The 12,892-nt window shown below is 36.5% G+C and overlaps 2 protein-coding genes across 4 annotated transcripts in view; one reads left to right on the top strand and one right to left on the bottom strand.

The window, feature by feature from the left end:
* The window catches only part of Wdr62 (WD repeat domain 62), a 66,220-nt gene extending 59,463 nt beyond the window's left edge, over window positions 1–6,757 (bottom strand). For 2 of the 3 annotated variants that reach the window (XM_070211513.1, XM_070211515.1), the window contains exon 1: window positions 6,060–6,757. The gene's annotated coding sequence lies outside the window, so the exon portion shown is untranslated. The remainder of the gene's footprint in view (window positions 1–6,059) is intronic. The other variant, XM_017154239.3, reaches the window with a different exon arrangement.
* Window positions 6,758–10,096: 3,339 nt separating this feature from the next.
* On the top strand, window positions 10,097–11,665 carry LOC108065930 (accessory gland protein Acp29AB). Its single transcript, XM_017154192.3, has 2 exons — window positions 10,097–10,380; window positions 10,827–11,665. The coding sequence occupies exons 1-2, from the start codon at window positions 10,322–10,324 to the stop codon at window positions 11,470–11,472; spliced, it is 705 nt and encodes a 234-aa protein (XP_017009681.2). The 5' UTR covers window positions 10,097–10,321; the 3' UTR covers window positions 11,473–11,665.
* Window positions 11,666–12,892: the final 1,227 nt, after the last annotated feature.

The following is a 12,892-nucleotide window of genomic DNA, read 5'->3' as shown; positions in this document are numbered from 1 at the left end:
GAGGGTTTAGCTATATATGTTGCTTATTTTCGTTCTTCAAGAAGGCAAACACAAAGCGTTAGCAGATAAAATAGCAAACACTCCCACAAAAAGAGGCCAACTAAATTTTGGCAATCGCTTTGTTATTGATTTTGGTTTGGTTTTTTATTGTTCTTTTTTTTTTTTGGTTGATTGATTTATAGTAAAAAACCTTGATCTTGATGATCTATTTCAAAGGCCTCTCGTTTGCCCTGATTTGACCTGAATGTTTATGATTTATACTAATTTTTCGGCCAAATTTCCCACTAATGGAAATTGCATCAATCATTAATAAGTTGATTTTGCTTGATCTCTTTTTATATATTTTATTTTTCTTGACAGCCTCGAGCACTAAAAAACACTTGAGAATTCTACGTTGAATTGGCTGCTTTTGTTTTGTTTTATTTCGTATTTATTTATTTTGTTCTGATTTAGCCACTTGACGCTCACTTTCGCCTTTCTTTTCATGTATTACGTCTTCAGCTTATCTGTTTGCCAATTTGCTTTTTTTTTTGTATTTGTTTCTTGTCACTTGCTTGTGTTATTGCGCTTAAAAAATCGTTTTAATTTTGGTGATGAGCAATGCGCAATTTTTTTAGAGGGATTTTAAAATCTGTTTGTTTTGGCTTTTATCAGTAATTTATTTTAATTGTTTTTTCGTTCTGTACTGAATTTTGTTTTATGCTGCTTATTTTTAAGAAATGATTTATAAACTATTTATATATTTTAAACTATAATAGTGCTTATAGGAATTAAAATGTATACATTGCATTTTAATACATTTATTTTAATTGTTTAGCATTTGTTATAAATGTTACATTACTAAGTTTAATTAATCATAAAAAACGTCTTTTAACATTTTCTGTTATTTTGATTAGTTTTCCATAAAACTTTTATACAAATTTCTCACTATTTGCCTTCTAGGCTGCGAACAATAAATTATAATTATTGCCAGTTAGTTTTGGTCTGGCAGTTGGCCAAAGGCAATAATATCCGTCGAGAGAAGACGAGGCCGAGCAAACGCAGCTGTTGCAATTCAAAAAATAAATTTAAAAAAGTCCTCCCTGCAGGTTCTCAAACAATTTTGCCTATCCTTCCCCTACTATTCGCCCCTACCAACCCGACAACAAGTTTGAGGACAGACAACAACGAGACGCATAAAGTTTGTTTCCCTTTTTCCTTTATTTTTTTATTGCCAGTCTGTCACACCAAAAAAAAGGAAAAAAAAACGAGGAGAAATTGCCTTTAAAAAATTGCCACAAAAATAAAAGCAACTTTGGCCAGTTGTTGGGCCGACTGCATAATACTTCCTCTTCAAACTTGGCACAAGCCATGGCCAAAGCCAATTGCAGGCATTGCGGACCGAATTCCAATCCCACTTAATGGGTTATGACATCGATGGGATGTTGCGGGGAAGGCGGGGCTCTTCGAGCAACAATGTTTACCCGTCCAATGTTACTAAGCCCAAATCATCACAGGGAGCGGCAGCTGGCTAAAACTTGTAATCCCGCAATTTTCCCTGATTAAGTTGTTCGTTAATAGTTCGTTAGTTGAGTAAATAAAGTAAACTGAAGTGAAATGATTATGGGATGATGAGGATGAAAGTGGTCCGGGGTTGCCAGCCTTTCATGGAATGTGATCCATGATCATGAGTTGGCAGTTCCTCATCCCATAATCTCTATTTATCTCATTCCTATGGCGTTTAAGAGGAAAAACCATTACAAAACACACTCACTACTTAGTAAAAAATAATAATTTAAGACTTTTTGCCTATACTATCTCAGAAAGTAGTAAAAATAATTAATTTTGGATAAAATTCTGTAATTAAACTACTAATTTCGCATAATTTCCTTTCCCAGTCCATAAATTAGTTTCCATAAATTCCAGGGGGTTCCGGCTCCACCCCCAAAAACTAGTTCTTATCCCAAGACTCCCACATAAAATAAACCGTTGCGAAAATACTTTAAAAATAGTAGCTAACTATAAATGCGGCAACAAATTCTAATTAAGCAACAAAACAATACAATGCAATTCAAGTCATTAGAAACGACCTCAAACAATGGCCGTGGAAGAATGCGAAAAAAAAGAAAGCTGAAGGAGAAAATCGAACTGGGAGTAAGGAGGAGTTCCCCGGGCATAAATACAAACTCGAGTGAAGATGGTTTGGGAAAGAGAAGAGCTGTGTGCTCAGCAGCCATGTCTTATCGAATCGGGTTTGCCATTAACTTGGCCCGAACCAAAGTAAACTGCATTCCAGCCATACTCAAGTGCGAGTAGAACTCCTCCTATATGTGTTCATCTCCTCGAGGTGCTCCATCCACTCCGAATTCCTTCCTGCCCCTCGCAAACCTCACCATTTTACCCCCGGCTCCCCGATTTCCCGACTGCAACTCTGCCTCGCTGAGGAAGCGCCGGCAACTTACATGATATCAATAAAAGTGCACAGTGCTAAGATAAACTTGAAGAGCACCAGAAGGCCAGACACAAAACAGAAATAAAATAAGACTCGGCTTTGAAGGTGGGATTTTTGAATGCCCTATCAAATGGGAAATATGATAACTTTGGAAAAATAATAATGTTTTTTTATCCAATTAATAATGCTTATTCCTTTTAAAAATATAATAAATTATAGCTATAATAAAAACTATTTTATAAAATAACATATATTTTCAATTGAAGAGACTTCAATGAGTGTTTGGTAAAAATTCCTTATTCCTTTTGAAAATATAAGAAACTAAGGATTTAATAAAAACAATAATTTAAAATATTATATAATCCATAATATTTAAATGTATTTTTAAGATTTTAATGGGTGTTCGGAAAAAAATTTAGAAACAAAATCTATGAAATCCCGGAATGTGAAGACTTTTGAGTTATTACTTATGTATTAACTGTGACCGAAATGAATGAAGTATTTTTTCTGATTTTTCGCGGTAGAAAAAACACTTTTTTTTAATAACTCTAAAGTAATTTGAATTACCTTAAATTTAAAAATGTTTGTTGTTAAGAGTAATACCCTTGGACAGAGTATAAAATATGGAAGTGGCAGTGGAGAGGAAAAAGGTAGAAGTCACACAACAGCAGCAGCCAACTCCAATCTCCGAGCAGAACAACAAGTGGAGGGTGAGGGCGAAAAGTCAGGAAAATGCAGCAGCAAAAATGTTGCACCTTTGTTAGCTGTTGCCGTTGTTGCTGCTGCTGTTTGTTGGTGGCAACTCTTGACTTCGGGCGGCTTAATGGATGTGCAACGCATATTGCAAATTATCCCAAAATGTTGGACAGACGAGGGGGGAAAGGGGGGCACAGAATATACAGGTGAGACTCGGAGCCAAAGTGCAGGCCACACTTCAGTCGAGACATTCCCCCAGGTTGCCATAATTTTGAGCCCTCTCTCTTTTATTTGTCTTGTTTTGTTGCCTTGGCAAATTTACAGTTGCATTTTGTGGAATGCATTTGGGAATTTTTTTGGCCAGGTGAAAACTGGTTTAGGGTGTTACAATTGGGAGTTCCTCATTGAAAGGTGAAGAAAAGTGGTTCTATTGGCACCTAATAAAGATGTTTATTTGCTTTTTCAAAAATATAGTATACCATCTTATAATATTAAAATCATGCATTATGTTAATAATTAACTATGTTCAAAGGAAAGGAGTTCGCATAAAATAAAGTTTTAACTAGTAAAAATATTTGTAAGTCAATTTTCGTAATCAAGAAATGCTTCAAATTGTTTCTTGATTGCGTACTAACCAACATTTTACAGCTTCCTTTACTAGTTGCCATTCTTAGCCTTTTCTTTTCCTTATTTCCGAGCTGATTGCGGCCAACACAGACTTCCAATTGAGCCATGCCCCATTAGTTGGAATATACGGCATAATATTTAATGGGCACAGTTTAAAGTTGCAGGCCAATAAGAGAGCGGCCGAGATAAAAAAGAACGCAGACTGGCCAAAAGGCAATAAAAGAAGACTGAAGGCACCGAGCCAATGATGTAGATAGAGGGAGAATGCAAGTGGAAGGGGCTGACAATGCCGACGCAGTAGGAATATTCAGATTTTTCATATCGCATCTATGAGATACGTGAGCCCTTGGCTTGGCACAGTCGCAGATACATTTACAGTGAGAAAAACCAAATTAAACGTGCTTGGGTATGAGAATCATGCCAGGAAATCCTCGTAAGAGGGATCCTCCTTTAACCGCCTGTAGATAAATTGCTCAAGCGAGAGAAACGAGTTGAATTCCAAAACTAGAAAACATGGCCAGCTACGACTACAAAAATACTCAATGCGCACCTGTCGCCAGGTAAAAAAAAACACAACCGGCAAACGTCTTAGTCAGCAAGGCAAAGCAAAAAAAAAACCAGAACTCAAAGACAAAAGTCCAGAAAAATCACACAAACACACTGAGCAGGTAGAAAAGAACCAGTAGGAAAACAAACAAAATGGGAAAAGTTGGAAAACGGAGAAGATCTCAAGAAGTGGAGATCCACAGCACATAGAACCAAAATCCACCTGTCACCGATCTCACCATTCTTATTTCTTTCTCTTTTTTTAAAACTCTACTGAGCGGCTTTGACATTTGATCGCGAGTTTTGGGTTTCGTGATGCCCTACACTTTATACGGCATTTGGGGCTCAGCAGTAATCTTATTGGAATTTCGTAATGCTTTAAGGGGGGAAAATGATATTTCAAACAGAATAAGATAAGTTGCAATAAGAATATGTTCTTTGCTTTAAATATGTTCAGAGTTTTACAACTTTCTTATCTAAAACTACCAGACTATTTTTAGATTTTTATAGCATCTGTGTTATCAGGCTCAAAACCAAGAAGGGCATTGAATTCATCTGACTACTTGTTTCACAGCTCCCTGTTCTCCGTCTCTTTTGCTCTTTATACCTTTGTTCCCGCCGCAATTTATTTTTAACCCTTGAGTAACTTTAATGAGCTTAAACTGACCGCCGTCGTCGGCTCCAAATGAAAACACCACAAGATTCGAGAAAAATAAGATACGTAACGTAAGAAAGACTTTACAAATTAGTCATTGTGATTAATGAGCCGACGTTGCCGTCTCTTTCACCCTGCAATCTAGCCATCTCTCTCGCTTCTAGACAAGAAACGTGTCCAAGTTGCGCTGATTTATTTCGTGTGAGCTTTTCGAAAATGATTATAGGTGTCCAAGGCAGGGACGGGGGGTGGAGGGAGCCAAGGGGGATGCCTTGTGCAACTCTTGGATTTGCCCCTCTGCATTTATCTAGATCAGCCGAGCGTTAAAGGGGCTGGATCTCAATGTTGAATGCATGTGTTTGGGTCAAGTTCACCTGTTTTGTGTCTGCCTCTGCGCATTTATGGGCTTATTTGGCTATGAAAATCGTACGTTAAGGAAGCTCTTTCTTCAGACAGTTCATTTTATACGTTTTTTTTGGTATAATTGAAATATTTTGGGTAAAATCAACGAAACAGTGTGCAAGATTTCCCTCTAAAGTCGTTATACTATTTTTAGTAATTTGAGTTCCAAGAACTTTAATTGTTTAAAACCATTTTCATTCATTTTACAAAAAATATTGCTTTGATTTGATTTAATACTGAAATATTTTAGTAGATAAAAATGATTTTAGAGATGAATCTTTTTTTATTTATTGAATTAAACAATTTAGTCTTTACATAATACTATTGAGACATTTTAAAAATATTATTTTTTAACTAGGAATGGGTGATTTACAGGTTTCCAAATGTATCTGGCAAAAACTCTCCCTAAACCTTCAAAAATGCTGTTGATTTTAATGGGATCTATCTGCGGCATGGCCTTCAAAATATGTACACACCGAGAAAAGCGAGGCCGCTCAGCTGAGAGCGAAAAACCACCCCCAAAAGGGGGTGGTTCTGGGCCCGAATCCAGCCTCATCCGCCTTCAAAAAGTGTGTGTTTTCTGGTCTAGGTTAAATCACAGAAATTTCGACACACACGCAGCATCCAGAGGAATTTCGTCAACCCCCGAAAAAGTGTGAACTCGTTGAATGAAAGTGTGTCATGCCCGTGTTCAAAACTCACCTTTATAAAGAAATTCCTTGAAAAACAGGATTTTTGGTAGTAGTTCCTGTTTTTTCTCTCCTTTCACCGGTTTTTTCGAGGCAATTATAAACCAAATTTCGTTCTCTCACTCGCTTTTATCTCCTTTTCCTTCTTTCACTTTGACTTTGTTTTGCGTTTTTTTTCTTCTAGTAAATTTTTGTTTTAATTTTTTTGTTTGTTGTTATGGTTTTTGTTTGCCGTCTCTTTTATTTCTATTTTGCAGACAGGTGCACTAACAAAAACAACACACGCACACACCGACAATTTTTGCAAGCGTCGCACACGAACACACAGGCAGACACACACACACACGGACTTTGGCTTTGAACTTCTTCTTTTCTTCTTTTTTCTTGCTTTCTGCGCCTTTTCCACTCTTTATACGCGCCGTGTATTTTATCTAATCTCGGTTTCTGCCTTTAGATAAAGATAAAGATAATGCCCGATTGCCGCGGCACTCGAATATAATTATTAGCATTTGTATTTGTATTTCTGACTACTGATTCATCTTCCTCTTCCTCGCAAACGCCGCACGCTGAACACAAAAACACAAGCACACGCACGCACGAACGGGAACGAAACACGTCCGAACGCCACGAATTTTTTGCCGCTTTTGGGGCTGTGGGCTCCAAATGCCCGAATCCAATGTTTTCTTTCTTTTCGCGTGCGATATTCTACCGTCCAACTATCGATTGTAACTATCGATTGTGATTATCGATAACAACTATCGATATTTTAAACATTTTGATTTATCGATGTTTTATCGAGCAGCCTAACTAATGCTGCCAATTCCGCTTTTTTCCCGTCAAATCTTCCAACTATGTGTAAAAATAGGCAATTCTGGGAAACGGAAGTTTTGAATTTTTTGGCCAAAATGTAAGCTGTTTTGCGTACGAAAATATCAATGTTTGCAGCAAAGACTCAGAATATAGTTAAAAACAAGAAAGGAAGCTAGTTTCGGCCAGCCGAAGCTTATATACCCTTGCGGATAAAGTAAAGACCTATAGTTTAATGCTTACTCGATGCAGTTCCAGGGATTCCAGATTCAGCGTGCGTAATTCAATTTTGTTTTTAAGTTGCCAAAAATCAAAGTTACAATGAATTTTCGGCTCGCTCCGACATATTTACTACTTTTGGGAAAGTTTCATCGCGATAGCTTTTAAACTGAGAGACTAGTTCGCATAGAAACGGACAGACGGACAGACAGACAGACGGACATGGCTAGATAGACTCGGCTATTGATGCTGATCAAGAATGTATATACTTTATGTGGTCGGAAACGTCTCCTTCCCTGCGTTGCAAACATCTGACTAAAATTATAATACCCTCTGCAAGGGTATAATAACAAGTTGATATGTTTAAATCACAATTTTTTGGAAAATCAAAAAAAGTTTCTAGCATAAATAAATGCTAATGAGAAAACGGATGTTTTGTGTAATAATAATTTTTTCGTAAACATAAAGTTTTGTGTTGAAAAATAATATTTGAATTTAGAGTCACTTTATTAATTAGGATATTCAATTATTTGCTTACTAAATATCCAGATCCAGTTGACAAATGAAATAATTTTCCAATGTACAAGGAAAATCGTTCATTGTTTTACGTTTAATAAATCCTGTACTATAGGAAGAGATATGCACGCAGTGCTCGTTATTTCTGTAGTTGTCAGGTTGACCGGTGTGCCAGGGCAAATAAGTGGTTTTTTTACCAGAGGCCTCTGATACGTAGTCGCCCCCTTTGCCCAAATCATTGATGCCTAGCCAGAAGTGAGATTCACCCCTTAGTTTATTATCGATTTCATTGAGCTCTTCCGCATTTTGGATAGAGGCTAGAAAGCCGCCCATTCTACGGCACTTGTTTTTGGCCATAAACCAATTTCGCTTAACTTCTGTCTCGATATAAAAGTATCGGGTGCCAATTTTTTCAAATCCTTTGTCAAACCTAAGAGGGGTTCTTTGTATAATCTTCACAGTATCATTTAGAGTCGCAGCAAGGTCGTTCATCTTGGCCTGAATTTCCTTTTGGATAGCCAATGTTGCATTTATGTTGGCAGCCTGGGTGTTCATCTGTTGTCGAGTGTGGGCATGCTGATCGTATAACGGATGCAGTGCTGACAGACAGAAGGGCCCACATTGCAGTGGCGCATCCTGAAGAACACAAACTGAGTTCTGGGATTGGGTCAAACCAATAACGATGCAGACTACAAGTGATGTGTAAAAAAAATTAATTTCGAGCTTGAACATTTTTTTTAATGAACTGAATCGAAATATATTCGCTGACTAGCGCCTTATATATGCATTCCCGAAAATAAATTACCTAATTTAATGTTTTATTCAGGCACTGAGTTAATGGAAAGGCCAATGAATGATTTAAAAAGACATATAAAGTAGCGTATATTAGAAGAACACGAAACACAGTAAATATATTGGATCATTTTTGAAGTGGAATGCAGGATGCTCTGTACAAAGTTACATGTATTAGCAACATAGTAAAATTAATTTTTTTTTTGCTATAAGAGTAACGGGTATAAAAACGTAGCACTAAACAGTTTCTAAAATCCACGCATTTTTTGAATTTCGGTAACCCATAATTTGTTTGGCGGCTATATAGATATATATCAGAACTATCGATATCATCAACGTTAGCGGAAGTTTTCCGTTATGCCAGGAGGGTGTATTCGCTAAGTACCGCTGTTTAATCTTAGTGAATACACATTTTTGACCAGAACATTGCGAACTGAATATATCTAATACACGCTCCCTACGTAAATAAGCAAGTAAATTACAAATTAGTTAAATTTGAGCAAGACCCGATTGAGCCTTTATTTAAAAATCTTAAAAATATTACCAAGTGCTCAGCTTTTTAGGAAAAGGAAGAAAGGATTGCGCCTTTATTTAAAAATCTTAAAAATATTACCAATTGCTCAGCTTTTTAGGAAAAGGAAGAAAGGATGGAAGAGAAGTTTGGCTTAGATTGGTGTATCGTACAAATTTTCATGTACATAAAAACTTTAGTTTTTAGGGCATAAGCCTAAACTGTTGGAAAACAAAAATAACTTTTAATTATTGTACTAATCACGAACTCATGTCCGCGTTAGATTACATTTTAATGATTTAAATGATTATTTACTTCGAAAAAAGCAATAGATATATTTATTTATTGTTATTAAATAATATATTTTCTCTTTTTTATATAAAATCTAATATACATTTTTACTTGGTTGCAAATGCAAATTATTGAGAAACATGCATGATCTACCAAAATAATTCTCTATTCTATTTCAAAATGCGTGACTTGCCAATAAATACATTGAGTGCTTTTCGAACCCTTTGTTTGCTATTTTATCTAGCTTTTTAAAGAAGCCACTGGCCTTTGCATTACCGCAGTGTCTGAATAATACATTTAATTATATAATTTATTTACGAGAGAACATATAAAAGGCATTAGGGGATGGTATCCATAAACAGTTGACTGTTAGCATTGCTTTCACTTGCACTACGCTCAAAAAATGTTTACGCTTAAAATTAATTTTTGGTTCACCTTTGCGGCTTGCATTATTTTCGGGTCGGCCCAATCCGAGAAGGCGCAAAGTTCGGTTTGTGTTCTTGAGGATGCTCCACTTCAATGCGGAGCCTTCTGTCTCTCAGCATTGCACCCGTTATACGATCAGTATGCCCAAATTAAGCAACAGATGAATACACAATCTGCCAACATAAATGAATCATTGGCCATCCAAAAGGAAATTCAGGACAAGATAATTGGAATTAATATCCAGGAAATCTGTCAGCAATGTCAGAAGCCAATCCTGGATCAACTACAAGTTATTCAAGAAAAGTTAGACGCCCTTTCTGCGACTATGAAGAAAGTTGAAGTGACGGTCAACAACTCAGAACAGAAGCTGAACAAGATCGACAGTAAAATAGTGCCGCTTGGTTTCTATCAAATCGGTGCTAGATACTTCTATGTAGAAAATGGTGAGAGGAAGAATTGGAGTGATGCTGAAGCCTCCTGCCAGCAAAAAGGAGGACATCTGGCATCCTTTCAGAACGAACTAGAGTTCAATGCCGTCAAAGCGATAACCCCGAGTGCAACTAAACATTGGCTGGGATACACAGATCAGGAAAAGGAGGGAACTTGGGTTACTGCCTCCGGCAAGCGACCTTCGTTTATGAAGTGGCACAAAGGACAACCCGACAACTTCCACGGGATTCAGGACTGCGCTATACTGGACAAAGCCCTGATGGATGATATGGAATGCCACTTTGCAACCAATTACATCTGCCAGCTGGACAACAAAGTTTAGGTAAAAATCTTAACAAATATCTTAAATTTCTAAAAATTATGTAAGAATAATATAAAAAAAATACGAATTAATTTTTTAAAATTTAAAATATGTTTTTATTTCATAATAATATTTTAAAGTAATTATTTTTGTCATAATAACATTTTGTATTATTTAAAGAATAAGAAAAAAAAATTTATTTTTTTTTTATTTTTGTTTTTGTTTAACTTTAAATTAAATAAATTTGGAATTTCAGTAATCAATTGGTATTTTGTTACTAGAACCACTCGTCTTAAGTTTAATGTTTGCTGAATTGATTAGCACAGAATTAACTAAATACATTCAATTTAATCCAAGCCCTGGGCTAGAATTGAATTATACAAATCGACCCACCTTGCACTCATTTTGACTCTCAGTATATAAACGCCAGTAAGAACATTTTCTGTTCATTGTTTATACTTATCCAGAATGTACAAGTTGGCGTTGCTATTTTCACTACTCGCTTGGAATACGATTGTATCTTCAGCTGGACCACGATCCGTGTGCCTACTGGAAGACCCGGTGCATCAGTGTGGGGAATTCTGTCTGACGGCGCTGAAACCCATGTTGGATCATATAAGGTTTTTGGAGGAAAACTGGACCAAAATCGCATCAAAACAGGACAAGCTGGAAAGTCAGCAGGCGGAGCTGTTGAGGAAACTCATTATATTCGATAAGAAAATTGTGCCGCCCAAATTCGAACTGATCGGTTCGAGGTACTTCTACATCGAGGATGAGATACGAAAGAACTGGTACTCTGCTGCCGAAACCTGTCGCCAAATGGGAGCCCAACTGGCAGTCATCCGAAGTGAAGAGGAACTGACGGCCCTCAAGGCGAAACTGCACAAGGATCGCATCTACTGGCTGGACATCAATGATCTCGATAAGGAGGGACAGTTCAAGTCCTCAGCCTCTGGCAAGCAAACACCTTTCTTCAAGTGGAGAGCCGGTCAACCCAACAATTCTGACGAAAACCAGCACTGTGTTGACCTCTTGGACGGACTTATGTACGATAACAAATGCGAGAATTTGAGCTATTTCATTTGTCAGTCGGACAATGACAGTTTGAATTAAAAGTGCAGAGAAAAGCACATTATTAACTGAAAATTCCCATTAATAAATAAAGATAAATATTATTAGAAGAAATTATAAAAAGATTAGAAGATCTTCCGATTAAAAATATGATTATAACTAACTTAGATTACAAAATCATAAATAAGAAAGACAATTTTTACATTAAATTGAACCAAATGTTTTTATAAACATTGAAAAGAATTTTAAGATTCTTTTATAATAATAAAATTGTAAATTGTAGCCCGATATGGGCTAAAATATTTTCTAACTGCACTTTCTGCGAGACTTTTTATGGATTCGTTTCAGCTTCTGGTTGAAGCTCCCTCAACTCGCACTGCTGATAAACCGAAAACGAGTACTACAGTCTGGGACAACTTTGCTTACGTATTTTGTTTTACAACATGTTTGTGTTTGCCCCTGATATCCCACATCCATCTCAGATAGATGCGTGCTAAATATAAAATTATCTGATAATCACTCTATCTTTGACATCTTTGAGCCAGAAAGATTTCGAAAAAATATAATAAAGTCTTAGAAGGACGCCAAGTGACTTGAAAACAGCAGCGATCTGTCGTTAACTTTCGGATCCCCGAATTTAATGTGTATTTAATATGTATATATAGTTTTCTAGTGCCGAGACAGTTTAAATATTTTACTTTGCACTCACATGACACACGAGATGGCATCACCTTATCTTATCTGTCAACTAACAAAACAAAGTTATGAACTCCCTTCAGGAAGCGCCGCTAATCAGTTAAGCCCCACACATAAAGGTTTATACTTCTTTTATATGCAGGTTAGGCCGGGTCAGTGGGGCGTAAATATTCCCCGGACACGCGGAGAAAATTCGAGGTGAGAAAATTTGCCAGTTGTCAGGCCATACATATCAGCTCGTTTGGCGCCCCAAACACGTGCTTTGATCCCAATCAATCAATCGTTGGGAACATGTAATTTCCCTATCAGCTAATGGCTTTTTTTTTAGATCTATCCATGTGCGGTTCTTATCAAATGATATGTTCAACTTTTGGTCAGTTGAGTTCGGTCTTTGCTTCGGTTTGCAACGTTAAAGAAACCCATTGAAATCTTCACTGAGGAAATGCATAAAACTTTTGCGATTCTAACAAGATTTTCCAGTTCAAATCCCTTCAAGAGTCCCAAGACTGCTTTTGGTGGAATTATTGAGTGGAGGGGGGACTATTCCACAGCCTTTGAATACGGCTGATATTAAGTTGTGTTGTAACGTAAGGAAAATAAATTATTACGAAACTAATTGGACCTCTATGAAATACTCTTTTCAGCATTCAAATTAAAAAAAAAAATTTAATACATCCTTTCGTTAAATTATAAATTATTTTTTAATTTAAAAATTCTTAAAATATAAATTTTTGTTTATATTTATTTTAAGTCTGAATTTGATTAA

Source organism: Drosophila takahashii, chromosome 2L (genome assembly GCF_030179915.1).
Source record: "Drosophila takahashii strain IR98-3 E-12201 chromosome 2L, DtakHiC1v2, whole genome shotgun sequence".
Lineage (NCBI taxonomy): Eukaryota > Metazoa > Arthropoda > Insecta > Diptera > Drosophilidae > Drosophila > Drosophila takahashii.
The sequence above is the reverse complement of the archived record's forward strand: the minus strand, read 5'-3'. Positions and strand labels throughout refer to the sequence as shown.